This window comes from Cherax quadricarinatus, chromosome 13 (assembly GCF_038502225.1).
Source record: "Cherax quadricarinatus isolate ZL_2023a chromosome 13, ASM3850222v1, whole genome shotgun sequence".
NCBI lineage: Eukaryota > Metazoa > Arthropoda > Malacostraca > Decapoda > Parastacidae > Cherax > Cherax quadricarinatus.
Genome location: NC_091304.1, coordinates 3,467,330 through 3,480,880, shown reverse-complemented (window position 1 = coordinate 3,480,880; position 13,551 = coordinate 3,467,330). Strand labels below are relative to the sequence as shown.

Below are 13,551 nucleotides of genomic sequence, written 5' to 3'. Positions count from 1 at the left end.
AAATCACCAAAAAGAAAATACTTTCATCATTATTCAACATTTTCACCTCACTCACACAATCACTGTTTTTGCAGCGGTGCCCAGAATACAACAGTTTAGAAGTTTTTTTTTTTTTTTATTTTTATTATCACACCGGCCGATTCCCACCAAGGCAGGGTGGCCCGAAAAAGAAAAACTTTCACCATCATTCACTCCATCACTGTCTTGCCAGAAGGGTGCTTTACACTACAATTTTTAAACTGCAACATTAACACCCCTCCTTCAGAGTGCAGGCACTGTACTTCCCATCTCCAGGACTCAAGTCCGGCCTGCCGGTTTCCCTGAATCCCTTCATAAATGTTACTTTGCTCACACTCCAACAGCACGTCAAGTATTAAAAACCATTTGTCTCCATTCACTCCTATCAAACACGCTCACGCATGCCTGCTGGAAGTCCAAGCCCCTCGCACACAAAACCTCCTTTACCCCCTCCCTCCAACCCTTCCTAGGCCGACCCCTACCCCGCCTTCCTTCCACTACAGACTGATACACTCTTGAAGTCATTCTGTTTCGCTCCATTCTCTCTACATGTCCGAACCACCTCAACAACCCTTCCTCAGCCCTCTGGACAACAGTTTTGGTAATCCCGCACCTCCTCCTAACTTCCAAACTACGAATTCTCTGCATTATATTCACACCACACATTGCCCTCAGACATGACATCTCCACTGCCTCCAGCCTTCTCCTCGCTGCAACATTCATCACCCACGCTTCACACCCATATAAGAGCGTTGGTAAAACTATACTCTCATACATTCCCCTCTTTGCCTCCAAGGACAAAGTTCTTTGTCTCCACAGACTCCTAAGTGCACCACTCACTCTTTTTCCCTCATCAATTCTATGATTCACCTCATCTTTCATAGACCCATCCGCTGACACGTCCACTCCCAAATATCTGAATACGTTCACCTCCTCCATACTCTCTCCCTCCAATCTGATATTCAATCTTTCATCACTTAATCTTTTTGTTATCCTCATAACCTTACTCTTTCCTGTATTCACCTTTAATTTTCTTCTTTTGCACACCCTACCAAATTCATCCACCAATCTCTGCAACTTCTCTTCAGAATCTCCCAAGAGCACAGTGTCATCAGCAAAGAGCAGCTGTGACAACTCCCACTTTGTGTGTGATTCTTTATCTTTTAACTCCACGCCTCTTGCCAAGACCCTCGCATTTACTTCTCTTACAACCCCATCTATAAATATATTAAACAACCACGGTGACATCACACATCCTTGTCTAAGGCCTACTTTTACTGGGAAAAAATTTCCCTCTTTCCTACATACTCTAACTTGAGCCTCACTATCCTCGTAAAAACTCTTCACTGCTTTCAGTAACCTACCTCCTACACCATACACTTGCAACATCTGCCACATTGCCCCCCTATCCACCCTGTCATACGCCTTTTCCAAATCCATAAATGCCACAAAGACCTCTTTAGCCTTATCTAAATACTGTTCACTTATATGTATAAAAACACACAATATACCCCTCCAAACTGCCAATATCCCAAACCCCTCCTTTAGAGTGCAAGCATTGTACTTCCCATTTCCAGAACTCTAGTCCAGTTATATAAAATAGCCGGTTTCCCTGAATCCCTTCACTAAATATTACCCTGCTCGCACTCCAACAGCTCGTCAGGTCCCAAATACCATTTGTCTCCATTCACTCCTATCTAACACATTCACGCACACTTGCTGGAAGTCCAAACCCCTCACCCACAACACCTCCTTTACCCCCTCCCTCCAACCTTTTCGAGGACGACCCCTACCCCGCCTTCCTTCCCCTACAGATTTATACGCTCTCCATGTCATTCTTTGATCCATTCTCTCTAAATGACCAAACCACCTCAACAAACCCTCTGACATACTTTTATTAACGCCACACCTTCTCCTAATTTCCACACACTATTTACTGCAGAATATTTACACCACACATTGCCCTTAGACAGGACATCTCCACTGCCTCCTCACTGCAGCATTTACAACCTAAGCTTCACACCCATATAAGAGTGTTGGTACTACTATACTTTCATACATTTCCTTCTTTGCCTCCATAGATAACATTTTTTGTCTCCACATACACCTCAATGCACCACTCACCTTTTTTCCCACAATCAATTCTATGATTAACCTCATCCTTCATAAATCCATCTGCTGACACATGAACTCCCAAATATCTGAAAACATTCACTTCTTCCATACTCCTCCTCCCCAATTTGATATCCAATTTTTCATTATCTAAATCATTTGATACCCTCATCACCTTACTCTTTTCTATGTTCACTTTCAACTTTCTACCTTTACACACACTCCCATATTCATCCACTAACCTTTGCAATTTTCCTAATATAAAATATCTAATACAATATCTAATATAAAATATCAATTTTCCCAACCAACCTATTAATTTATTTAGCTACATTTTAGTTTTCCTTTGTGTTTGTGGAGATGGGTGGAGTCTTCAGGTGATCCCAAATTCCACTTCAGGTGATCCCAAAATACATGTACATTACTATCTAAAGACAGAGCTCTTAAAAACACTAGTACAGTTGTAGAATTAGTTATATAACCTACCTTAAAATTATTTTGCGTGCCAACACTTTCCAGCTAGCGTCCCTCAATATATGAAGAGAGATCAATTTCATCAGGTAGTTCTGTGATGTTAACATCAAATCGTTCCTGAACTTCATTAAGGGTCTTTGCATCACTTTCTTCACTGACAAAGGTTACTGCCAAACCCTGTAAAAATATTATTCTGAAGAATAGGCATAATGAAAAATAAAAAGCCAATCTACAATCAAAGTTTGGGCAACAAGTTGCCAAAATACAAGCATTACCTTGGTCATAAGCATGACAAGCTCCCAGACACATTTAAACTCTGAAATAATAATAATAATAATAATAATAATAATAATAATAATAATAATAATAATAATAAAAGAAAAAGGAAGAGGCAGGTTAGTTAATGACTTGGGTTTAACTTTTTTTTTTTTTTTTAACACTCTAGACATCTCCCACCAAGGCAGAGCAACCCCAAAAAACAAACTTTCACTATCATCCAGACTATCACTGTCTTACCAGAGGTGTACAGATACGACAGTTCAGATATCTCTCAAAAGAGCAAATATCCCAATCCCCTCCTTTAACCCCTTGACTGTTTCGGTCGTATATATACGTTTTACGAGCCACCATTTTTGACGTATATACACTCATCGATTCTAGCGGCTTCAAATCAAGCAGGAGAAAGCTCAGAGGCCCACATGTGAGAGAATGGGTCTGTGTGGTCAGTGTGCACCATATTAAAAAAATCCTGCAGAACGCAGTGCATAATGAGGAAAAAAAAAAACTTCGACTTTTTTTTTTTTAAATTAAAATGCCGACTTTGTGTTCTATTTTCGTATAGCATTTATGGTTGTATTCTCGTTTTCTTGGCCTCATTTGATAGAATGGAAAACATATTATAGAAATAAAGGTGATTTTGATTGGTTTTACTATGAAAAGAACCTTGAAATGGAACTCAAAGTAGGGGAAATGTTTGATGTTTGCCGATGTTCAAAAGTAAACAAATGTCGTCATTATCCAATAAATGTCCAAGTAGCCATTCTAATGTGCAGTCATGACTGGGTTGACATTATTTATACAATTATTACAATATTGCAGTAGTCTGCATAACAGTAAATCTTATTTTTTGTTTGAATAAAAATTTAGAATAGAAAGCAAGAGTAATATCAGAGAGGCCTGGAGACATGACTGATGAGCATAGAAAATGTTATTTTAGAGCCAGGAATGTCTGCAGTGTTCATTCTGGACCCTATTTTGAAATTGTCATATTTTTTAATTTCTGTGAAATTGGCTAAATTGCAAATTTCTGACCACATTATTGGGTAGTTGAAATCAGTAAATGGACAGTTTCTTGTACGTAATCGATAGAAAAAATAGAGTTCTAAAGAAATAGCTATGAGTTTGGTCGACTGGAGCAATGGAATTAGCTGAAAATAGGGTTCAAAGTGGGCGAAATCCCCAATTCATAAATATCGCCAAGGTTGCTAACTTCACAAGAGTGTAATTCCATCAGTTTTCCATCAAATTACATTCTTTTGGTGTCATTACAATCGAGAAAAGATTCTCTATCATTCCATAAGATTGGGGGGGTGGGGGTAGGGATTTTTTTGGCGACACCAGGAGACGCCTCAGGATTTGGAGTTGCGACAGTCAAGGGGTTAAGTGCATTCCCACCTCCAGGACTCTCAAAACTGGTTTCCCCAAATCCCTTCACAAAATATTACTTTGCTCACATTTCAACAGCTTGTCAGGTTCCAAAAACCACTTGTCTCCAGTCACTCCTATCTAACATGCTCACACATGCCTGCTGTATGCTCAACTCCCTTGCACATAAAACCTCCTTTACCCCCTCCATCCATCCCTTCTCAAGACAACCCCCTACCCAGCCTTCCCTACACTACATAATTATACATCCTTCAAGTCATCGCATTTTGCTCCATTCTCTCTAAATGACCAAACCACCTCAAAAACCCATCCTCAGCTCTATGCATAATACCTTATCTCTGCACCTCCTAATCTCTGAACTATGAATTCTCTGCATAATATTTACACCACACATTGCCCTCAGACAACATTTCCACTGCCTCCATCTTCCTCCTCACTGCAAATAAAACTAGCGAATTTTAGGATTTTGTATCAAGTGTGAGCAAGTTAACATTCATGACAGGATTCAAAATTAGCATAATTCTGGAGGTGGGAAGTAATGCTGACACTGAAAATGAGGCATGGGAAAGTTGTTGTTGGGAGGGTCAGTTGAATTATATCCTTCCACTTCTGGCTCCATAGTTACTTAACCCTTTCACCGTCAAGACCCCTGCTCGCAAACTTGCTCTCAGTGTCAAAGAATGGGGGGGAGGGGAACTACAACAGCTTATGAGAAAATCTTTCTGATGGTAACGAAACCAAAAGTACGAAATTTGATGGAAAAATTATGGAATTACACTCGCAAACTTTGCAGTCTCGGCAATTTCACCTATTTTGAACCCTATTTTGGGCCAATTCCATTGTACCAATTGGCTATATTCATTGTTATTTTGCTAACACTCCTTTTGTTCTATTGATTGAGCACAAGAAACCACCCATTTACCTATTTCAAGTACCCAACAGTGATCAGAAATTGGAAAACTTGGCCAATTTTATACAAAATTCAAGGCCAATTTCAAAATAGGGTCCAGAATAAACAATGCAAACATCCCTAGCACTAAAATAACATTTTCTCTGTTCATTAGTCACATCTCTGGGCCCCTCTCATATTATGCTGCTTACCATTTTGAATTTTTATTCACACAAAAATTAGATTTACTGTTATACACACTACTGCATTATTGTAAAAATGCTTTAAATAATATAAGTGCATTTGTGAAAGCATATCAGATCCACCAGTTGGCGTGTATTGGACACATGATGTGACCTGGTTACTCTTGATCATCATCAAAAATCAAATATGTCTGCTACTTTGAGCTCAAGTTCAACCTACTTCTAGCCTGTAAAATATTCAAAATCATCTTTTTCTGTAGTATATCTCCCATTCTATCAAATGAGAAAGAAAATGAGAATACAATCATAAATACCATACGAAAATACACCTCAAAGTCACTGTTTTAAACCAAAAACGTGGTTGCAGTTTTTTATTATGCAGTGCATGCTGCACAGGATTCTTTTTATACTGTACACACTGACCACTCAGACCCTTTCTCTCATATGTAGGCCTACAAGCTTTCTCCAGCAAGAACTTTGGCCTAGTATTACGGGACCGACCGAGAAAGGGTCAACTTAACGAACGAGCATTTTTTTTTGTCACCCTACCTTAGTATAAGACAGCTGTGGCGAAAGGAAAGAGAAAGTTGTCCCTCTTTACCTAAATGTTTGTGAGGCATAATAGTTGTACTTCAAAACCCTGGATAAAGCTCAATCCTCACAAGAGGTCCAAGGGCAAGAGATCAATAACTTGAAGAGGTCCAGTACACTGTCATTTAGCACCTGTAACTTAATCTCAAAGCCCAGGTGTAGACGAACACCCTTAAGAGGATCAATGAATACAATAAGAACATAAGGAGGAACACTGCAGTAGGTCCATACTAGGCAGGTCCTTCACAAATCCAACCCACTAACAAAAATAAATGCTACCCAAGGAATAAGATTTGACAATTCTATTCACTCATATGCAAGTCCCATTCACATCCAACCCCTCTCACTTGTGTACTTATCCAACCTAAATTTGAAACTACCCAAGGATTTAGCTTTGACAACCCTACTAGGCAGACCATTCCACTCAACTACCCTATTACCAAACCAGTACTTTCCTATATCCTTTCTAAATTTAAACTTACCTAATTTGAATCGATTATTGTGGATTCAAATTAGATAATGCAAACTTTTGTCTATATAACAACGAAGGTTTGAGGTCAATCAGTAGAGGTACTTTTAAATTAGTGCATGTAAATCAGTACAATTTCAATATAATTGGCACCTACACAGCTTTCAATTTTTGAAACCTATCAGTAAAGGTAGTCTCCAGTTTTTGCATGGAAACCAACATCCCAATTTGTTTAAAACTGACAAATTAGGATTTACACAGCCACTCAAAAAACTTTCTTCAGCTATCACAGAAACCAATAATTACTTTTTTTTTTTTTTTAACAAGTCGGCCGTCTCCCACCGAGGCAGGGCGACCCAAAAAGAAAAAATCCCCCCAAAAAATACTTTCACCATCATTCAACTTGTTCATCTCACTCACACACATCAATCACTGTTTTTGCAGAGGTGCTCAGAACAACAGCTTAGAAGCATATACATATAAAGATACACAACATATCCCTCCAAACTGTCAATATCCTGAACCCCTCCTCTAGAGTGCAGGCATTGTACTCCCTATTTCCAGGACTCAAGTCCGGCTATATAAAAATAACCGGTTTCCCTGAATCCCTTCACTAAATATTACCCTGCTCACACTCAAACAGATCGTCAGGTCCCAAATACCATTTGTCTCCATTCACTCCTATCGAACATGCTCATGCATGCCTGCTGGAAGTCCAAGCCCCTCGCCCACAAAACCTCCTTTACCCCTGCCTTCCAACCTTTTCAAGATTTAAATGCTCTCCATGTCATTCTACTTGGATTCATTCTCTCTAAATTACGAAACCACCTCAACAACCCCTCTTCAGCCCTCTGACTAATACTTTTATTAACTCCACACCTTTTCCTAATTTCCACACTCCGAATTTTCTGCATAATATTTACACCACACATTGCCCTTCGACAGGACATCTCCACTGCCTCCAACCGTCTCCTCGCTGCTGCATTTACCACCCAAGCTTCACACCCATATAAGAGTGTTGGTACTACTATACTTTCATACATTCCCTTCTTTGCCTCCATAGATAACGCTTTTTGACTCCACATATACCTCAATGCACCATTCACATTTTTTCCCTCATCAATTCTATGATTAACCTCATCCTTCATAAATCCCAGGCCTACCTCTACCCTGCCTTCCCTCCACTACAGATTTATACACTCTCCAAGTCATTCTATTTTGCTCGACACTCTCTACATGTCCGAACAACCTCAGTAGCCCCTCCTCAGCCCTCTGGATAATAATTTTGGTAACCCCACACCTCCTCCTATCTCCAAACTATGGATTCTCTGCATTATATTCACACCACACACTGCCCTCAGACATGACATCACTGCCTCCAGCCTTCTCCTTGTTGCAACATTCACCACCCATGCTTCACACCCATATAAAAGAATTAGTATAACTATAGTTTGTAGGTAATAGGTTGGTAGACAGCAACCACCCAGGGAGGTACTACCGTCCTGCCAAGTGAATGTAAAACAAAAGCCTGTAATTGTTTTACATGATGGTAGGATTGCTGGTGTCTTTTGTCTCAAATATGCAAGATTACAGGTATGTCTTGCTACTTCTACTTACACTTAGGTCACACTACACATACATGTACACGTTTATTTATACACACTTATCTGAGTTTTCTTTGATTTTATCTTAATAGGTCTTGGTCTTATTACTTTTCCTTTTATATCAATGGGGAAGTGGAATAAGAATCTTTCCTCCGTAAGCCATGCGTGTTGTAAAAGTCAACTAAAATGCCGGGAACAATGGGCTAGTAACCCCTTTTCCTGTAAAGATTACTAAAAAGAATAAGAAGAAGAAAATTGTCAAAGTGGGAAGTCCGAATGTGCGTGGATGTTGTGCAAATGATAAGAAAGAGATGATTGTGGATGTTATGAATGAGAAGAAACTGGATGTCCTGGCTTTAAGTGAAACAAAGCTGAAGGGGGTGGGAGTTTCAATGGAGAGGAATAAATGGGATTAGGTCAGGGGTTTCAAATAGAGTTAGAGCTAAAGAAGGAGTAGCAATAATGTTGAAGGATAAGCTATGGCAGGAAAAGAGGGACTACAAATGTATAAATTCAAGGATTATGTGGAGTAAAATAAAGATTGGATGTGAAAAGTGGGTTACAGTAAGTGTGTATGCACCAGGAGAAGAGAGAAGTGTAGAGAGAGAGATTCTGGGAAATGTTGAGTGAATGCGTGGGGAGTTTTGAATCAAGTGTGAGAGTAATGGTGGTTGGGGATTTCAATGCTAAAGTGGGTAAAAATGTTATGGAGGGAGTAGTAGGTAAATTTGGGGTGCCAGGGGTAAATGTAAATGGGGAGCCTTTAATTGAGCTATGTGTAGAAAGAAATTTGGTAATAAGTAATACATATTTTATGAAAAAAGAGGATAAACAAATATACAAGGTATGATGTAGCACGTAATGAAAGTAGTTTGTTAGATTATGTATTGGTGGATAAAAGGTTGATGGGTAGGCTCCAGGATGTACATGTTTATAGAGGGGCAACTGATATATCGGATCATTATTTAGTTGTAGCTACAGTTAGAGTAAGAGGTAGATGGGAAAAGAGGAAGGTGGCAACAACAAGTAAGAGGGAGGTGAAAGTGTATAAACTAAGGGAGGAGGAAGTTCGGGTGAGATATAAGCGACTATTGGCAGAAAGGTGGGCTAGTGCAAAGATGAGTAGTGGGGGGATGGGGGGGGTTGAAGAGGGTTGGAATAGTTTTAAAAATGCAGTATTAGAATGTGGGGCAGAAGTTTGTGGTTATAGGAGGGTGGGGGCAGGAGGAAAGAGGAGTGACTGGTGGAATGATGAAGTAAAGGGTGTGATAAAAGAGAAAAAGGTAGCTTATGAGAGGTTTTTACAGAGCAGAAGAGTTAGAAGTGTTATAAGAAGAGCAGAGTATATGGAGAGTAAAGGAAAGGTGAAGAGAGTGGTGAGAGAGTGCAAAAGGAGAGCAGATGATAGAGTGGGAGAGGCACTGTCAAGAAATTTTAATGAAAATAAGAAAAAATTTTGGAGTAAGTTAAACAAGTTAAGAAAGCCTAGGGAAAGTATGGATTTGTCAGTTAAAAACAGAGTAGAGGAATTAGTAGATGGGGAAAGGGAGGTATTAGGTAGATGGCGAGAATATTTTGAGGAACTTTTAAATGTTGAGGAAGAAAGGGAGGCGGTAATTTCATGCACTGGCCAGGGAGGTATACCATCTTTTAAGAGTGAAGAAGAGCAGAATGTAAGTGTGGTGGAGGTACGTGAGGCATTACATAGAATGAAAGGGGGTAAAGCAGCTGGAACTGATGGGATCATGACAGAAATGTTAAAAGCAGGGGGGGATATAGTGTTGGAGTGGTTGGTACTTTTGTTTAATAAATGTATGAAAGAGGGGAAGGTACCTAGTGATTGGCAGAGAGCATGTATAGTCCCTTTATATAAAGGGAAAGGGGACAAAAGAGATTGTAGAAATTATAGAGGAGTAAGTTTACTGAGTATACCAGGAAAAGTATATGGTAGGGTTATAATTGAAAGAATTAGAGGTAAGACGGAATGTAGAATTGCGGACGAGCAAGGAGGCTTCAGAGTGGGTAGGGGATGTGTAGATCAAGTGTTTACATTGAAGCATATATGTAAACAGTATTTAGATAAAGGTAGGGAAGTTTTTATTGCATTTATGGATTTAGAAAAGGCATATGATAGAGTGTATAGAGGAGCAATGTGGCAAATCTTGCAAGTATATGGAATAGGTGTTAAGTTACTAAATGCTGTAAAGAGCTTTTATGAGGATAGTGAGGCTCAGGTTAGGGTGTGTAGAAGAGAGGGAGAATACTTCCCGGTAAAAGTAGGTCTTAGACAGGGATGTGTAATGTCACCATGGTTAATATATTTATAGATGGGGTTGTAAAAGAAGTAAATGCTAGGGTGTTCGGGAGAGGGGTGGGATTAAATTATGGGGAATCAAATTCAAAATGGGAATTGACAGTTACTTTTTGCTGATGATACTGTGCTTATGGGAGATTCTAAAGAAAAATTGCAAAGGTTAGTGGATGAGTTTGAGAATGTGTGTAAAGGTAGAAAGTTGAAAGTGAACATAGAAAAGAGTAAGGTGATGAGGGTATCAAATGATTTAGATAAAGAAAAATTGGATATCAAATTGGGGAGGAGGAGTATGGAAGAAGTGAATGTTTTCAGATACTTGGGAGTTGACGTGTCGGCGGATGGATTTATGAAGGATGAGGTTAACCATAGAATTGATGAGGGAAAAAAGGTGAGTGGTGCGTTGAGGTATATGTGGAGTCAAAAAACGTTATCTATGAAGGCAAAGAAGGGAATGTATAAAAGTATAGTAGTACCAACACTTATATGGATGTGAAGCTTGGGTGGTAAATGCAGCAGCAGCGAGGAGATGGTTGGAGGCAGTGGAGATGTCCTGTCTAAGGGCAATGTGTGGTGTAAATATTATGCAGAAAATTCGGAGTGTGGAAATTAGGAGAAGGTGTGGAGTTAATAAAAGCATTAGTCAGAGGGCAGAAGAGGGGTTGTTGAGGTGGTTTGGTCATTTAGAGAGAATGGATCAAAGTAGAATGACATGGAAAGCATATAAATCTATAGGAGAAGGAAAGAGCTGCAAAAGCAAAGCAGTGATAATGTATTGTGTGTGGTGAAAGTTGTTGAATGATGAAAGTATTTTCTTTTTGGGGATTTTCTTTCATTTTTTTTTGGGTCACCCTGCACTCCTACTGTGGGAGACAACCGGGACTTATTGAAAAAATTTTTTTGCAAGCAAGGTGGGCGTCCTACCCAACAGGAAGTGACAAGAAGAAAATCCCCCAAAGAAAAAGCTAAACTCATCATCATTCAAGCTACTGCCACCACCTTCACTTACGTTATCACTGTTTACAGAAGGTGCTCATGAAATCATAAACCAGTCTAGCTATGACATATAGACCACGGCAGCATATCCCACCCAGGCCAATAGGCACCCCCTAAAGAAAAATACCAGGGCATTAACTACTTCCCCATTTCCCAGGAACTCCAGAAGTCCGACCTATATGAAAATAACCGGATTTCCCCTGAATCCCCACTACCCTAAATATTGCCCTGCTCACACTTCCAACAGACTCGTCCAGGGCTCTGGAAAACTCCATTAGTCGTCTCCGATTCACTCCTATCTAACTACGCTCCACCTGCTGCCCTGCTGGAAGATCAACCCACCTACAAAGGCCTCCTTTCACCTCTCTCCAACCTAGGGCTGGTGACCCCTACCCCGCCTTCCTTTCCTATAGGTGATATGCTCACGTCTACTCCCTGATCCATTCTTTATAAATGACAAACCACTCAACAACCCTCCTCTTGCCCTCTGACTTAATTACTTATATTAACTCCACACCTTCTCCCTAATTTCCACCACTCCAATTTTCTGCATAATACACCTGCACATTACCCTTAAACCAGGACGAGACCTCCGCTGCGCCTCAACCAGTCTCCATAACACTGCATTACCACCACCCAAGCCACACCCTTATATAAGGAGTTGAGGTACTACTATACTCCATTACATTCGGCCCACATGCACCTCCATAGAATAACGGTTTTTGACTCCACATATACCTCAGCGCACCACTCACCTTTTTCCCTCATCAAGGCTTATATGATTAACCTCATCCTTCATAAATCCATCCATGACCGATCAACGTCCAAAGTAATCTAGAAACATTCACCTTCTTCCATACTCCTCCATACCCAATTTGATATCCAATTTTCTTTATCTAAATCATTTGACACCCTCATCACCTTACTCTATATATTTCAGCACTTTCCAACTTTCTACCTTTACACATTCCCAGACTCATCCACCTAACGCCTGCAATTTTTTGGCACAGGAAACTCTCCCATAAAGCTTTACAAGTATCATCAACAAAAAGCCAACTGTGTCAATTCCCATTTTTGAAGCGATTCCCCATGAACAATCCCACCCCTCTCCCAAACACCCTAGCATTTTACGTTCTGTACCACAAGCCCCATCTGATCATATGATTGAAACAACCATAGGTGACATTACACATCCTATCCCTAAGACCTACTGCCAGGGAAGTAAGTCTCACCCTCTCTTCTACACACACCTAACTGAAACCTCATATCCTCATAAAAACTCTTTTACAGCATTTAATAACACCACCTATTCCATATACTTGCAACATCTGCCACATTGCTCCTCTTATCCACTCACTATCATATACCGCCTAAAATCCATAACAAATGCAATAAAAACACCCTATCTTTATCTAAATACTATTCACATATAATAGCTTCAATGTAAACTAACACAATCTACACATCCCCTACCCACTCTAAAACCTCCTTGCTCATCATGATCCTACATTCTGTCTTACCTCTAATTCTTTCAATTATAACCCTACAGTTACCACTTTTCTGGGTATACTCAGCCAAAAAGCTTATTCCTCTATAATGCAATTTTACAATCTCTTTTGTCCCCTTTCCCTTTATATAGGGACTATACACATGCTCTGCCAGCCAATCCCTAGGTACCTTCCCTCTTTCATACATTTATTAAACAAAGTACCAACCACTCAACCAACTATATCCCCCCTGCTTTTAACATTTCTGTCATGATCACCCATCAGTTTCCAAGCTGCACTTTACCCCCATTTCATTTTCACCATAATGCCTCACATACCCTCCCCCCACACTTACATTCTGCTCTTCTTCACTCTAAAAGATGGTATACACTCCAAGACCAGTGCGCCATGAAATTACTGCCTCCTGTTTCTTTCATTCTTAACATTTAAAAAGTTCCTCAAAATATTCTCGCCATCTTCCCAATACCTCCATCTCCCCATCTACTAACTCCCCTACTCTGTTTTTAACACACAAATCCATATTTTCCCTAGGCTTTCTTAACTTGTTTAACTCACTCCAAAATTTTTCTTATTTTCAAGTTAAAATTTCTTGAGCAGTACCTCTCCCACCTCTATCATCACTCTCCTTTTGCACTCTCTCACACCACTCCCTCTCTTTACCTTTCTTTTACTCTCCATATACTCTGCTCTTCTTACTAACACTTCTGCTTT

General features: G+C 39.9%; 1 protein-coding gene across 2 annotated transcripts in view; it reads right to left on the bottom strand.

Moving 5' to 3' along the window:
• Positions 1-13,551, bottom strand: part of Hel25E (ATP-dependent RNA helicase 25E) — a 46,567-nt gene that overhangs the window by 587 nt on the left and 32,429 nt on the right. For both annotated transcript variants that reach the window (XM_053776623.2, XM_070084396.1), the window contains one exon: positions 2,617-2,781. In XM_053776623.2, the coding sequence (XP_053632598.1) occupies positions 2,650-2,781 (132 nt within the window). In that variant the 3' untranslated portion in view covers positions 2,617-2,649. The remainder of the gene's footprint in view (positions 1-2,616; positions 2,782-13,551) is intronic.